A 16861-nucleotide genomic window follows, 5' to 3' on the forward strand; every position below is an offset into this window, starting at 1 on the left:
AAACACTACTCTCATAGAAACAGTTTTGCCCCGATGGCAAGAAGATACTCTCCTTAAGCCTTTCCAAGTCTGTACTCTAGCAGACTAACTTCAGAATCGAATATTGTACTTACGGCTGAGTGGCTAAGTACAAATATCATTTGTTAAAAAAAATCAACTATCACTTGACACGACTGAAAGACAGGCTCAAATCGATCATTAACTAGTTATAAAACTTGGAACAGGTTAATGAATTCAATTAGCTTTTCTAAAATGAATGGCTTGAGAAAAAATAATTTATGAGGTGTGCCCTCACATATTGTGGGGCTTTTTTGAATGAGTGCAAAGTAAGTTGAGGACAAAATATCGGCAGGAATTCCTATGCATTATTAGAGAGCTTGAGTAAATAAATATGGCAATGCACTTTTTAAGCTGTCTAGGCCAGAAAGCCCCCCCAAAAAAGTGTGAGACGACATTCTATTAATATTCTTCAACAATTGGGTTTATTTTTAAATTTTTTTTTTACTAGGGTTTAAGGGTTTCACTTGCTTGGCTTGCTTTCTCAGCTCATGGTCTATCACTTGAGGCATACCTCTAGCCTTGCCTTTTGGTGGTTGTTTTGGAGATGGACTCGAGTAGATTTTTCTGCCTGGGCTAGCTTTGAACCATCGTCCTCCCCAGCTCAGGCTCCTGAGAAAGTATGATTACAGTCATGACTCATCAGTGTCCAGAAATAACGGGGTTATTTTGTGTGATTGGCAAAAAGAGGTGAAAGATTTTGTTTTTCAAATATGACAAAGTTTCCCTATTTTACTGCAAAAGAAATCCCATTAGTGAGACAAAGCCCAGAGTACAAGAAAAAGCAGAAGGGGCCCACTCAGGTTTTCCTACCTGTTCAGGCCTCACACTTTAATCCAGTTTCTTCACTTACTCCATCTTTAACATAGGGCCAATGAGCCTGGTGTTGGTGGTGGCTCACACCTGTAACCTCACGATTCATGGAACGGGGATCTGAGGATTGAGGTGTGAAGCCATCCCTGGCAGGCAAGTCCACAATCAATGACCACAAAGCCAGAAGTGGAGTGGTAGCTCCAGTGGTAGAGCACATGCCTTGAATGGTAAAAGCTAAGGCCCTGGGTTTAAGCACAAAGCAAAACAAAACCAGAATGGCAACTGTAATCACTACCTCAGCAGCATTAAAGAGGACACGTGTGGAAGCCACTGGATGAGGAACCGCACACTCAGAGGCCTTCTGACTTCCACCCTCCCAAAGCATTCACAGGGAAAATGGTGACCCTCAAGGAGCAGGAGTGGGTATATCCAGAAGGGCACTGGTAGTGACATCATGAGGAACTTGAGATGGTCCTTGAAAAATGGGTAAATTCTAGGTAGGCCTAGGGAGATAAAGCATAATACCTAAAAGACAGATGATGCCAGACACCTGAGCCAGTCAGGAGACTGTGGAACCACCCTAAGTCACTTCACTGGAAGGGCAGTGCCAGATAATCAAATCAACACACACACACACACACACACACACACACACACACACACACACACACCCTACATACACAAAAGACTGAAGAGGAGTCCAGGAACCTGGTCTCTACAAAGCTGCACTGATAGTTCTGATGCACTATCTGGTTTGAAAGCCATGTTTCACTGCATTTTCCAGGCAGGAAATTGACTGGAATAGCAAGCATTACAGTAGAACTCCAGATTCCAATCTCACTGTTATATGTGGGCCATGGTTCCACTGAGAATCACATAATTTTTGTCTTATCATCCTTTGTCTCATGAATGTAATAAAGGTAATAGTATCTACCCTGTCTCTCTCAAAGGACTTTTGTGGGAATTTATTGATCTTATTATTGATCTGTTATTTTACATGAATGGACAAACATTTTGCTTTAAAGTACTATGAAAGTATTTAGCATCCTGAATAATTATCATCAAGGGCATAGAGACCTGGGGATTCCCAAACGCTACAGTGTGCATGCTCTGTTCCAGCCTTTGATGACCTGGAGGAAATAGGGCTCTGAGAATGGTTCCAAGGCTGCTTTAATATACCACCTCAGGGCAAGACTCTTCTGAGGGTTTGGGTCCTAGAGTCCTGTGGAATTCACAAATATATGAAATGAACATGACGCTTGACCTCCCATGCTTATAGTTCTTCATCCACAAAGTGGAGAGAGTAAGGGTTTATAGAACCACGGTGTACAATTGTGAAGCCCAAGTCCTCCACACAGCAAGCATCTATGTGTGCTTTAGAGATGAACCCTCAGGCCGGAGTGCATTCATTAAGGCATACATGCAAGGGACTATGTTTTCTCAGAGGAGTCTACGCTGCAAAATTCATCAACCTAGAAAAGGAGTCTGGCTCCCAATCACAGCAAAGTGTATTTGCTAACAGAGGCCCTAGTAGTTCCTACTGAGAATGTCTGGATATGAAATAAGAAAAAAAGTGAAGTGCTTGACAGTTCCTGGAGTGCATAAGGGTTTGAACTAGGGTTACATGTTACTAGTATAATATTGTGAATTCCTTCATTCAATAAGCACTCATTGTAGACCTCCTATATTTCACCTACTAGGCCAGAGCATCAGTCATGTTCCAATTGACAGCTGAACACCTAAGAGTGTTCTCAGATGTGTAAGTACATCATTCGATTTGAGTATTAATACATATTAATCCTGTAGCGTTGACAGTTTGAACATCTACAGAGTGTTGTTTACTAGGCTAGTTTGCTCCTACAAATTGAGCATTTATTATCTGGAAAGTAAAACTCGTTGGGGCTCTTTGATGAAGCTGTTGACACATCTTGGACTTCTCTTATGTTTAGAGCTAAATACACAGAAAAGTTTCATGAAGCCACTGGCACTTGATACTCTTCATGAGCCATCATTGGACCAGCTGGGGACCCAGATCTCTGCGGACAGGCGGATCAATTTTATTGCAGCATGGTCTGTAATTGGCCAATCATACTTATTTATGGCACTATTCAGAATGTTCAAATATATTCTTGGATGATTAAACTTAAGAGCAAATAAAAATTGAATGTACTCTTTAAAACAATCGCTAAGAGGTACAGGAGTTTGGCCTAGTGGTAGAGTGCTGGACTAGCATGCACGAACACCCAGGTTCCATTCCTAGGTACCACATAGAATGAAAAGCCGGAAGTGGTGCTGTGGCTCAAGTGGTAGAGTGCTGGCCTTAAGAAAGCCCAAGGACAGGGCTCAGGCCCAAGCTGCAGGACTGAAAAAACTCTCTAAGAAATACCTGTTTTGTTTACATTGTCAAATGAGGAGTTCTGTGTGTAGCTGCTATTAGCATAAGAGACACCTATAGAAGCAGTAAGATTAGACGTAGCCAGCTTTAATAATGTCTCAGAAACAGATGGAAATTATGACAAAATAACATGTTAGCAGATAGATCCTGAGAATGATAGACTGTGATGTGCCACCTCTATTAATTTCCTTTCTGAGTAAGTACCATAGGTGAAACCTGAGCAGAAAATAAATATAATGGGTTTTAGTACATAGAGCTTAGTGATTTAATGTATCACCAGTGCTGTGAGTAAATATTTAATTAAGAATCTACTTAATTAAGAAGTTTGCAAAACAAAGAGCAAAAAGTCTAACACAACAAAAATTGTATCCTGTCTGAACTAAATGCCACAATACTTTTAAAAACTAAATAAAGCATTTGCTTCAATGTTTGTAACCACTAAATTCATAATCATTACAACTATATCAAGGGCAATGTTAATGATGCTACCAGAATCAATAAACAATAAGATTAAAATTTATTTTTCCTCTTGGAAATTTGCCTTCCCTGAGAGCAAAGAGTAGAGAATGTGGAATTTGATTCTCAAGGGAAGCCTTTCAAGGTCTCCTCCCATATCTAATGTCCTAGGGTTTTACAAACCAAATTTATAAGCCCGAATTACCAATAAAGGTGAATTTGTAAAGCAAGCCATGATTCCACAAAGGACTGGAGTACAAGACTAGTTATATCACTTACAGAGCCTAATATAAATTTTAAAGGGCTAACAGTGGAACACAAAACCAAGTGGCCCAGGGTTCAGCAGGTGTTCTGATCCATAGGCCTTGAGGCTTGTACAGTCCATGTATCTTTGAGGTGAGCCAGCCCTGCCTGAATGTTGGGCTGGGGATGCAGAGGTTTCAGAGGCTCTAGATTCCTAGCTTGGTCTCCTCATTGTTCCTACTTTAATTCTTCCAGAATCAGAGGTACTGGTTGGAAGATACTGTTGTCTTGCACTAAGGGACCAAAATTACATAAGAAGTCACACTTGGATTCTTGATCTTATTCTCTGGCCTTCTGCCACCCCCTCCTCTACTAAAGAGGCTCATAAGAAGTATGTGGAAAAGGGACTGAAAGTCAGTACATTAAGTTTGTTTTAGGCCCATGGTCTACTTTGATAGATTTATTGATCTTTCAAGCTAAGTGGGACCTTAGAGATTATCTGGCACACTGTCTCTGATTTTAATTAGTCCTTCACATCAAGTTCCACTCAGGCTAAGGGCATGTGAATGAATTCTTAGTTTCATAGTACTGAAGCTAATGGTGGTGTTGATGTACAAATTGTAATTGATGATCCTTCAGAAAGTCAAAATGTTAGTATAATAAATGATTTATGTTGTAGCACTAATAAATCTATACGAAATGCTGTCAACCATGCTGACATTTGTTGTTTTTTGTAATCCTAGTTAGAGTAAATAGAGTGAGATAAAGGTGTTAAATACCTAGATACGGGCTGTAGCATGGATTCAAAAATATAGGAACAAGGAAGAGGCATCCAGAAATGAAAAACATGTGTAGATCCAAGTTAATGCTAAAAGAACCTTTGACATTGTGTTAAGACTAGATGTCTGTGCTAAATGTGTGTGTGTGTGTGTGTGTGTGTGTGTATTTTCTCTAAAACTCTTTTTTGTCAGTCCTGAGGCTTGAACTTAGGGCCTGGGTTCTTTGAGCTTTCTCAAAGCTAGTACTCCACCACTTGAGCCACAGCACCACTTTTGGCTTTTTTTTGTGTGTGTGTGTGTATGTGGTATGAAGGAATAAAACCCAAGGCTTCTTGCATGCTACGCAAGCACTCTACCACTAGGCCATACTCCCAGTCCCTAACTAAAACTCATATAGTATTTAGTGTGGTCCAGACAAAAGACTAAATATTTGTAAATAATAACTCATTTAATCCTCTTAACAACCCTGTGAGGTAAATACTGTGATTGGCCACCTTTTGAAAGAAGAAGACAATGAAGACTATTGGGATTTGATTACATAAATGGCCTAGCCTACCATTACTGTAGAGAAATGTGTGATATGGGCTAGTATAATTGACATTTGTTATGATTTCCAGAGAACCATACATTTGTACTTCGAGGTTGTTATTCTAATCATGAAATTTGTAGTTCAAAAGGAAAACATTTTCAAAACTCCTTGGAGTATAATAGGGTTTTTAGATCTTAAATTCTAAAATATCACGGCTCGCTGTGTAAAATGGTAGAGGTAGGGTGTAAGGTCAGGTCTTTTTGGTTGTCCTAAAGGTTGTTAACCAGTGTGTCATCATACTATGTCCACGATGTACCAGCACATCCCAACCCCACCAGCCCTGTACTTTGCTTGATGGATACATCAACCAAGAATCAAAGCACTTTCACTGAGGTCACAGTCTGCGCCCAGCTCAGTGAGGCCACACTGATAAATATCTCTATCAACAGTGTGACTGTTCACCAATGATGCTAACTACCAATTATGCAGGTGTTCTTTTAGATGTACACATTTGCCAAATAGCTTCAATCTCGTACCCACTATTATGACGTGTCTCTAACGGTTACCTTTATGAGAATAAAATAAGTTCTTTTGGAGAAGTGGGTACCAGCAGGAAGAGGGACAGCTAAAGATAGAGGGGGAATGAGGATGAATATCATCTAAGTAGTATACTGGCATAAATAAAATTAGAATAGTAAAACTTGTTAAAATTGTTTTAAGAGGGGGCCGGGAGTTTGGCCTAGTGGTAGAGTGTCTGCCTAACACGCACAAAGACCCGGGTTCAATTTCTTGGTACCATATACATAGAAAAAAGCCAGAATTGATGTTGTGGCTCAAGTGGCGACAGAGCTCTAACCTTGAGAAAGCCCAAGGACAGTGCTCAGGCCCTGAGTACAATCCCCAGGATTGGTAAAAAAAAAAAAAAAATTGTTTTAAGAAAGGAGAAAGTAAACAGTGATGGAGTGAGTTTGGTCAGGATAATTTAAAAAAAAAATTGTAATTAGGGGCCGGGAGTTTGGCCTAGTGGTTAAAGTGCTTGCCTAGCATGCAATGGAGACCCGGGTTCGATTCCTTGGTACCACATACTTAGAAAAAAGCCGAAGTGGTGCTTAGGCTCAAAGTGGTAGAGCTCTAGCCTTGAGAAAGTCCAAGGACAGTGCTCAGACCATGAGCTCAAGCCCAGGACTGGCCAAAAAAAAATTGTAATTAATAGAAGGGTTATAGTTATATTCACCAGATAGAGGGTGCATTACTTTACAAACATTGATAGCCCTTCTCATGTTTTTGTCCCCATTTCCCTCTCCCCCCTCCCTTCATCTTGTTTTCCCCCTTTCTCTTTCCTATTTCAAATAAACAAATAATCGTATATACAATATACCAGATAACAAGGTAAGGTATTGTAACAATATGAGAATAACCAAGGAACAACAAAAGAGATGAGAATAACATAGTATATTAAGAACAACAATCACACACTCTATGACTCTTGTTTCTATATCCTGGAGGTCCTTTCATTTAGCCTCATCCTATATGGCCTTATGTATCTAGGTTTTGAGCTATTATAATCATCTGCTACGAGAGTCCAAGGTTTGTACTAATTATTACAAATGAGGGAAACCACTAGTCAGGATAAATTATATGCATATCTGGAAATATCACAACAAAACACTACTTGTCCAACTAAAGTATACTAACAAACAAATACAAAGAAGAGAATATACATTTCCTGATTATTTAGATTTGATTTCTTTTCCTCTTTTCAGAAAGCATATAACTGCTTTTAAGATACTAGTAAAATATGCAAAACATTTTTTTTTCTCTTTTTGTGGTAGTACTAGTGCTTGAATTCAGGGCCTTGCACTCTTGCTTGACTTTAATTACTAAAGAAGGGCACTCCACTACCTGAGCCACAATTCCATTCCAGATTTCTGCTGATTAATTGGAGGTAAGAGTCTCTTAGATTTATCTGCCCAAGCTGTATTAAAATCACAATCCTCAGATTTAAGCCTCATGAGTAGCTCAGATGACAGTCTTGAGATATTGGAATCTAGCACAAAAAAAGTTTTAGGGCCAGGAGTGTGACCTAGTGGTAGAGTGCTTGCCTAGCATGTACCAAGCTCTGGGTTCAATTCTTCAGCACATGGAAAAAGTGGTGCTATGCCTCAGGTAGTAGAAGGCTAGCCTCGAAAAAGTCCAAGGACAGTGCTCAGGCCCTGAACCAGGCCTCAGGACTGGCAAAAACAAACAAACAAAAAATAACAACAAAAAACTTATTTTCATCTTAATAATGGTTCCTCTTTTCTGTCCATTACTTATGTAGTATAGTCTTACCACTGAAAGAAAGACAGCAAGGCTATGTGAACAACTCCTGGTGGCTAGGAAAGATGTGATTTATCACTTTTGTGAAAGGTTCTATGCCCTATTCAGCACAACATCTGGTATGTGTTTGGGGGTGAGGGGGTCACTATCTTGCTGTCTTTGTGATGTCATTGTGGTGACCCACAGAGCCATTTAGTAACAGATTAGTGTAACTGATGCTTGTTATGATTTCCAGGTAACCATACACTTTGTATTCTCACAACATTATTCTAATCCCCAATCTTGGAATTCAATGAAAAACCAATTCAAAGATTCTTTAAGGATCCTGAGATTCTTAGTTTCTAAGTCCTAAAAGTCCATTTAGGGAATACCAAAAGTTTGCCACTTTATCCAGATGGAGGGAGGAGGATAAGAAATATAAGGTACTCCAGTTTAATGGCATTGCTAATAAAGGCATTAATTTTTATGGAGTTGAGTGATTTTAATTATTTATTTTTCTATGTAAGAAAGAGAAAGGTATATACCACAAATGCCCTATGCACTGATGAAATATAGACAACATATATTCTTTTGCAAAATAACAAAACCATGTGATTTTGAAATTTTTATTTAAAAAACAGTGCTGATAAAGCAGTCTACTGAGAAAGTAAGATGGTTTGACACAGTAAGTTTACAAAGTATAATATTGTATAGTCAACACACATTCCGTATTGTCCTTTTGCTATTTCTGAAACCTTGCACTATTTCTGATCAAGTGTATGAATTTGATGATTTGAGCATCATAATAATATTTATATGTTTTGACAGGATACAACCACAGTTTGGAAATAACATCCTACAGTACTTTCCCAACACACTTTAACAAGGGTGCTATTTCATGGCTCAATAAATACTTATTGACTAACTACAGACAACAAAAATGTTTGTCCTTCAACTTACTGTTTTAGGACTAAACATCCAAGGTCCAAGAATGTTGAAATACATTTCAAACAACCACTGCCATCATTTTGCAATAACATTAACCTTGCAAAGGAATAGAAGAGGATAGAATTATACTATTGGCTAATCTTCAAAAAACTGCTATGTCCCCAGAATATTTTTCTTTAGAAACTGTTTTATTCAACACAAAATTTTCAAAGCACAAATGGATAGATCTTAGTGTTATCAGACATATTGCTCCATAGCTAAATGTTGAGGTTGGTGACTCATAAAACAGAACAAAACAACAACAACAAAAATCAAATGGTATTTTTAAGGAATTTCAGCCAACCAGCTAGGCTTGTGTTCCTTATTCACATGTGCCTTTCACATATTATTCTCTGTTCCAATTCTATGAGGAACTGTGTGACCCCAGAGGGGTTAGTCAGTATAATGCCAAAAGACTGGGCCAGATTTATGTACTTTTCTAACAAAGTCTCCAGATTAAGACATTGGTTATTTAGTTCTCTCTATGAAATTTTACCTCAATCAACATTTTTATGAGCAAAGTGAAGTTAATAAAATCAATATAAGAAATGTTTTCCACTCGCCTTGTTTGATAAGACTATTTTTTGAAGAAGACAGTTCTCCAGCATATAGCTTCTACTCTGTTATATCACAGGCTCAACAAGTACAGTAACTAGAAAATTAAGTGGTCACTCTAAGACCATTTTTATTCACAAAGTTAGATTTTTCATTTCTATGAGAATGGAATGGGAAATACCTTGAGAAATATTTCCTCTTGCTATTTTTTTTGTTGTGAACTGGTGGCTTACATCTGTAATCCAAGTTATTTAGGAGACAGATGTTTAGAACCATAGTTTGAAGACAAAAAAGTCTGCTATAATCCATTTTTTTAAAAAAAATAGCAAAAAAAGTAGGATTAGATGTATGTTACAAGTGGTAGAATATCAGTCCAGCAAGTTGAACAAGTGCTCTGGATTCAAACTCCAGTATCACCATCTTTTAAAATTTATTTTACAATATCATATTTAAAATAAAAAGTATTTTTATTACTGAGACATTTATCTTTATAATTGTTTTTTTTTTGGATCAACAATTCTGGTATCAAATTAGCAAGTCTGTCACAAAAGTTTACTCTTATGCTACACTATTTTTCTAGAAGGATGAAGAATTTAGGACAATGCTGATGCCTTTCCAGTTCCCCTCAGGAATTTAGCACATGTGTATATTTATACCCAATCTTTATGGTCTAAATAAAGAATGGCTTGGAACTTGATCCTTGTCCCCTTCTCATCTGTATTCTCTTCTTACAGAATTACAAGATTCTGTAGAGTGGTTACATGCTGATAACTCCCAAATGTATTAACTTGGCTCTGACTTTGCTTTCAGAACTCTACTTACACATCCAATTCTAATGTGTAAAATCTAATGCCTATAAGATACCCAAAGTTAATGTGGTCAATTCACTAATCCTTTCTGTGCAAATCTGCCAGGTGTCCCCATTCTAGTCAACAGCACCGCACTCCATTTGTTGCTCAGAACCTAAGCTGAGAGTCTCTCTCTCTTGCTTTCAGCAACCAAAGGGTTTCCACTTTCAAGACATCCCTTTTTCCTCTTTCCCACCACAGTCACAGGAGAGTATGCTGCTGTTTATGCCTTACCTGGACCACTATTGATAGTAATTTATTTAGGTCTCTCACTTCTCAAAGTCCTCTTAAAGATCAACCAAACTTGTATCCTTAGCAATAAAGACACAACCTCATCTTATCACTTGGTCCTGTCCATGCATATGTGACATCATGTCCTTCCACTTTCTGGCATCAGTGCTTTCATTATTCTCCTAGCATCACTGACTGTGTTTATTTTTCTTCTGTTTCTATAACAGGACACCTAAGCAAAAGATTGTTGAGATTTTAGTCTATAAGTTTAATATCCTTTATCCAAAATCCTTGAGCCTTTGGGCTATCAGAACTTTTTTTTCCTTTCAAATTTTGGAATATTTGCATATAAACAATAAGGTATCTTAAGGCTTGGAATCCAAGACTAAACATGAAATTTATTTATGTATACTATATACCCTATATATATGGCCCAAGTATAACTTTCACAACATGTTTAGTGATTTTTCTGGTTGTTAAAGTTTGTACATCATAGCTAAAGGGGCTGGGAGGGCTTATTTTGTTCCTTCTTAAGAATGATGAGTAAACCATGTGTTGTGCACCTGCATTTTTACTACAACCTATCACATGTAGCATCAGGTCAGCAGTCAAAATTGTTCACATGATTTTGGATTTTCAGATTTCAGATCAGAGCCAGAATTCTGGAACTTACCATGCAGTAGTTAATATAAATCAGTGGTCCTCAACTCCCAACTACACACTGAAACTTTCTTTAGAGCTTAAGAAAAACTCTACTACTCTACCGAGACCTCATCTGAAGAGAATCAGGATTTCTGGGAGAGAGGGTATTGCTGTTCAGAAAGGCTCCAAAGGAATTTCTGTGCACCAGAAGAGGATAATTCTGGTATAAGTGATATGCTTTCTTTTTCTAGTTTCAGTAATATTTATTTGAGTAAGGCTTTATTATTTTTTTGCTGCTATAAATGGAAGTCACATCTTGATACAGTCCCAACAACAGAAGCTATAACAAAACTCTGACAGAGTAGGGTTTTTCTATTCTTTCTGTAAAGTAACAATAAAAAAAGATATGAGATATATGAAAAGAATCAGCCAGTACCACCCTGTACTTGTGATACCATGGAACATATTTAGATTTGAATAAGGAACTTTTTTTTAGATTTACAATGCAAGTTTTATTTTCAGAATGGGAAGGAATATATAAAGCTCTCTGAGAGGCTCTTTCCATTCTAAAATACAACACATGCGTGTCTATATGTCAGAAGTAATAGATTGCTGGGTGGCACATTCAAAATTCAGTCACATTAGCTCCTTTACAAGGAACTTTTTTATGACCCTGTTTTACTCTTGATCCTGCTTCACAGTAAAGTCACAATCTTGTGTTTACATCACATCCCAGAATGCTGCTTTTGACTTTGAGAATGAATGAACCTGTTTTAACATGACAAAGACCCAGGGAAATTTGGTGGAATTAATGTTTCTAATGAAACTCAAACTTTTCAGTGTTTTAAGTTAGAATATTCTTGGCAGCAATATAACTTCCTGTGGCTCTAAGAAATGATTTAACATGAGACTATAAAAGAGATCAAAAGACATGGACATCAATTAGCTTACAAGCTACCTACATATTGCTATGTGAGTGTAAAAGAATCAAATGTATGGATTAAATTTCCATTAAAATAGTTTTAAAATAAAGGAACAGGAAGCTTTAGAAAAGTCATTTGGCTTTTCTCAGACCTTTATATTTCAGAAGTAGCTCAAACTACTTAGAAACACCAAAAGCTAATGGGCATTCTACTACCTAGTGGATCTAGGGGTGCTATAAATGTTTAGAATTGTTACCCCCAGTGGCTGAGTAAAGAAAAGGGGAAGGCAAATGAACCTGTCACTCACCCATGTGGAAAAAAAATTGCAGTTCATTCAGAGTTTACAACAGTCTTTCCTGTAGCCCTTGCTCTGCCAATAGCCTGGGTGAGCTATATAGGAGCTCCAAAAACTATGTCTATGCCTGTTTGTTTCAAATTTCTATAAGCTCTTGCAATGACTAACCCTCCCCAAAAGGGAGCAAACTATTTGTATGTGCATCTTTTGCACTCCAGGAAGGAAGAGAGGTTAACTTTCTGATATCCTTCTAAAATCACATTGTGAAATCAGATTGCAAATGACAGAAAGCTTTAGAGTTTTATGGGTTCTTGTATTACTAGAACGTTAGGTACAGTTGGCCTGTGAGTTCAGATTAACTGACTTTGAATCTCCTTTGATCACTAACTAAATGGATCATGTTGGAAAGAATTTCCCAAATTGAATATTGAAATGACAGAGATAACCGAATGAGGATTAGTCTCTTGGGAAATCAGGAACTAGGATTGGCAACACACACACACACACACACACACACACACACACACACACACACACACCATAATCCAGTGGGATTTTAACATAGACCATGCAATTAGAAAGTTCAAGCAGAGCTCCCAATATCAGTTCTTTAACAAAACCTCCTCCACACAATTTTACCATGAAATGAATATATCTGAACACCACCCTCATCTTATTCTTCTGTAAGTTCCATTATTGATGTCATTGTGAGCAATGTTCTCCCAATATGTATGAGTTCCTCATCCTTGAATACTGTCCCACACCACAGAAATACACAGGTTTCTATACATTTAAACGTTTGCATATAGTTTTGTCTTTTTGTTCAGTCGACAACTTTTCATGAAGAGGAAACTGAGTTACAATAAAGTATTCCTTCCTCAATGTATAAAAAAGCAAATGAGGCAAACATCTTCAGAATAGCTTAGATAACAAACATAAGCATTTTGTAAAGCCCTTGAACACTATTCCATTGACTGAGTGAAATAAGAAAAAAAAAAACATAAGCAAGTTAAGGAAAAGCCAGCACAAACCTTTTATCTGATAGAAAGAAAGAAGGCAAAACAAAGATAAAAAAAAAAGACAACAAGCCCATCTTGTCTTTTGAGAGGATGAATGCCCTCTGGGGACACATTCATATAGTTGGTTATTTTGATGCTGCAAATTGACTCATATAAAGGCCTTTTACAGATGAAGAACACTTTCACCTAGAATTGTTGCCAACATTAATAACTTAAGTATTTCAGTGTCTCATGGCCAAAGTTCCATAGTTTAGCTACCTTAGCAAGAAAAACCCAAGAAAATCAATTTGCATCTAAAAGCTCCTTCATTGGCTTGGCTTGGTTTTGTGGCAAACATCCCAGCTTTCTGAGAGAGAAGTAGAAGTTGAAGTCTGCTTTACACAAGGATTGTTTAGTCCCAGTTGAATAACCGGGCATCCCTTATGGTTAAGCAGATATTAATATCCTGGTTCAATATTTTAACATCATACTGCTATTTTTAAAAAGTAATTGCACAGTTCTGAGTGAACTCTTGGACTTATCATCCTGAAGGCACTTAAATCATAATCACCAAATATTCATGGTCTTAAAATCTCTACCTACGATTTGTTTCCTACAAACAAAAGATTTTTTTCTCCCACTGCGTGAGATGCCTATAATTCATGTCAAACCTATGGCTCTGGGATGACCTTTAGAATTTCAAACATTCATATCAAACTCTATTTCTTTTCAGCTCTCCTTTGGAAGAAGCAAAAACAAAAACAAAAACAAAACAGGGCTGCAGTCATCTCTAGTTTTAGTTTCTACCACAACCGAGCACAGGCTTGGCAGCTTTCCTAGAGTGCTTTGGTGTTTCTTGAGGATCCGTTGATTTCACAAACTTAACAAACTTAAATAAGATGTTTGCAGAAAGCATTCTGAAGTTCTGAAGCAATGAAAGCTTGCTAGACCACAAAGATTTCCCTAATACTACCCATCATGTAGAAGATACAATGTAGTACACGAATTAGGTCAAGTCCTTGTTATTAATTGAGGTCCACAAGGAACATTCAGGTCTTTCAAAATCAGCAGTCCAAACTAGTAGGTGACCACAATTTATTCCTGGAATCAGACTGAAAAGTCTGTTGATCTCTTGGGTGCTTACTAAATGTAGACAGTGTGCTAGAGAGAAAATAGGAGACAGACTATTCATGCCCACTTCATGGAGTATTGAAATCGTTTTCTAATGCGGTCTTCTACTTTAGTTGGGTTGATTGAGAACCAGTCAGTTCAGGCGATAAACACCAGAGCATCTGTCTGCTCCAGAAGATTGTGGGATGTTAAGGACAGCACCGTGACAGGAGACTAGTCCTCCAGTTCCCATAGGGAGGGGAGGAGCTAGAGGAAGGAGGACTCTCACCTATAGCAACTTTTCCTTCTGCCCCAGGGGCCACACTGCCTCTAGAACTCCACTTCACACCGAGGTCATTGTCCCTCCCAGGAGACCATGGCTGGAGGGACACAACAAGTCCCCAGGCTGGACTCCTGGTTACCTCACACGGTCATCACGCTGCCCTCAGTTCCTGAAGTATTTCCCAGCAGCTTCTCTCTAGCCAAAGGGGACCAGCCCTGTACCCCGCCCAGGGACCCCTTGATGGAGTGGGGACACTTGGTCTTACAGGTATGGCTTTGTGACTCCAGAGCCCCGAGCTCCTAAGGAGGCTCTGAGGAGCTGGGTCACTCCGTGTAGGCAGGGTCCTATTGGGGGCACAGAAGGAGGAGGTGCGGGCTGATCTCCCACCTCAGCAGAACTTCCTGAGCACACCTGGGCTCCGAGTTCTGGGCCCACCCGCCCTCTCAGATCGCCGGCCAATGGCTTGGCAAAGGCATTTAACTCCAAGTGGAAGGCGCGCTGCTCCTCAGCTGCTCAGAGCTTCCAGGGAGTGGAGGGTCCCCCTCCGGCCTCTGAGTCCTCTCCCGCCACCGCTGGAAGTCCGTTCTCCCCTAGTGGCGACGCCCCCCGCCTTCCCGGCCTGGCCTCCGGGTCTCGGGCGCGCACGGGACAGGGGACCACGTGGAAACGCCAAGTTGGGAGCGAGCGGGCGTCCGTCGCGGAGGCCCTCCGGGCACGTCTTCCGCGGGGTGGGACGGGACGGCGGGGAAGCGGGGCCAGCCCCGACCGGACAGCCGCACACAGCCGCGCCATCCAGGTGAGCCGCGGGCTCGGAACCCCGGGTGGACTGTCCGCGCGCGGCGGCGGGCGCAGAGCCCACACCCCCGGGGGCTGGCGGCGCGGACAACCCCTCTCGGCCCTCCCCCAACGGTGGAACCCGAGCCCGCGGGGGACCCCTCACCCCCGACCGCGGGACCCGGAGCGGCGGGGACACCGACCTGCCAGCCGTCTCTCCCGGACGTTTCTCCACAGCAGATCCCAGGCTCTGGCCGTGGAGTCGCGGAGCTGCTCGCTGATGGACCTCCGGAGCGGCCTCTGGAAAGCTCGCAGAGCTCTGGGCGGGCTGCTCATGGTAGATCCGTCCACATCCCTCGCCGCCGCCACTCCCCCGCCGGGCCCCGCGACTCACACTCCCCGGGACCCCGCGCGCACGCGGCATGGGGTCGCCCCGGAGCTGGGAGGGATGCCTGACCCGCCCCGGCGTCCAGCCGGGCGGACCTCGGGGCTCCGTCAGCTTCTCCGTGGGCTCCCTCTCCGCCCTCCCCTCCGCCGCGCTGCCCTCCCTCTGCGCCCTCCCTCTCTCCTCCCCGGGACAGCCCAGCGCCCCGCTCCTTCTAGGAGCGCGCCTTCCCTCCCGCCTCTCCCCTGCAACCTGACGGGCGCCCCGCTCTTCCCAGTTCCTCACACTTCCCATCTTTCACAACTGGAATAATCACTTTAAAGGTGCCACCGTGAGTCCATCCAGCTCCTGCCCCTCTCTCAAGCGGACCTTCCATATGGCGACCTTTCCTGGTTCCATCCATGAAATAATGAACCCAGTGCAATCCATGGTGAAACCAAAACGAATTCGAGAGCCAGAATGTTATTTCCATTGCATAAGCCATCGTGTCAGAGGAAAAGAACTTTCACATGGGAGAGTCAAAGTGGGAAGAACCGACATAAAAATCGATTTATACATGTAGAGTAAGTATTAACATCCGTGTGCAGTAGCAAGGTGTCATCTCTGCACTCCTGCACTGGTGGCTCACAGGAAGCTGAGATCTGAGGATCTTGGTTCAAAGCCAGCCCAGAAAGGAAACTCTGCAAGACCATCGAAAAGCCAGAAGTGCAGATGTGCTTCAAGTGGTAGAGCATCGGCCTTGAGAGCATGAGGGCCTGAGTTCAAGCCCAAGTACTGGTTGGTACAGGCGCGCGCGCGCGCGCGCACACACACACACACACACACACACACACACACACACACACTCACACACTCACAATGCAGGTGTGCTGAGGACGAAAAACATGACAATAAAACTTTAAAGTATTTTAGCAAAAGACATTAAACAGGGCTACAATTGGAAATTAACTGAGTCCTGCAAGAAAAGAGAAGAAATGGACTAGATTTTTTTTAAAGAAATGTATCAGGAGGTCTTACTTAGCCAACTAATTTTCCTAGTTTCAACTCTTCATAAAAGGCAGGCAATACTACTCCCAACTGTAGAGTTCTGTTACTATGATGCTTGGGGGACCTTAGAAAAAGTAGTTATGACAAAACTTACTACCTAAATATCTCTGTATGAAATTTAGTAAATATTTTCTTCTTCCACTTTTATTGTTAGTGGAAATGGCTCGATAATGGTCAAATGCAGTTTCTTTCTTTTTTTCTTTTTTGTTGGTG

The 16861-nt window shown here is 40.8% G+C and overlaps 1 protein-coding gene across 1 annotated transcript in view; it reads right to left on the reverse strand.

Annotated features, from left to right (window-relative positions):
* Positions 1-15672, reverse strand: part of Stard13 (StAR related lipid transfer domain containing 13) — a 238994-nt gene extending 223322 nt beyond the window's left edge. The window contains exon 1 of the mRNA XM_090342249.1: positions 15420-15672. Coding sequence (XP_090198375.1) covers positions 15420-15552 — 133 coding nt within the window. The 5' untranslated portion in view covers positions 15553-15672. The remainder of the gene's footprint in view (positions 1-15419) is intronic.
* Between the last annotated feature and the right edge of the window lie 1189 nt (positions 15673-16861).

Source organism: Megascapheus bottae, chromosome 11, assembly GCF_031878675.1.
Source record: "Megascapheus bottae isolate mThoBot1 chromosome 11, mThoBot2.hap1, whole genome shotgun sequence".
Classification (NCBI taxonomy): domain Eukaryota; kingdom Metazoa; phylum Chordata; class Mammalia; order Rodentia; family Geomyidae; genus Megascapheus; species Megascapheus bottae.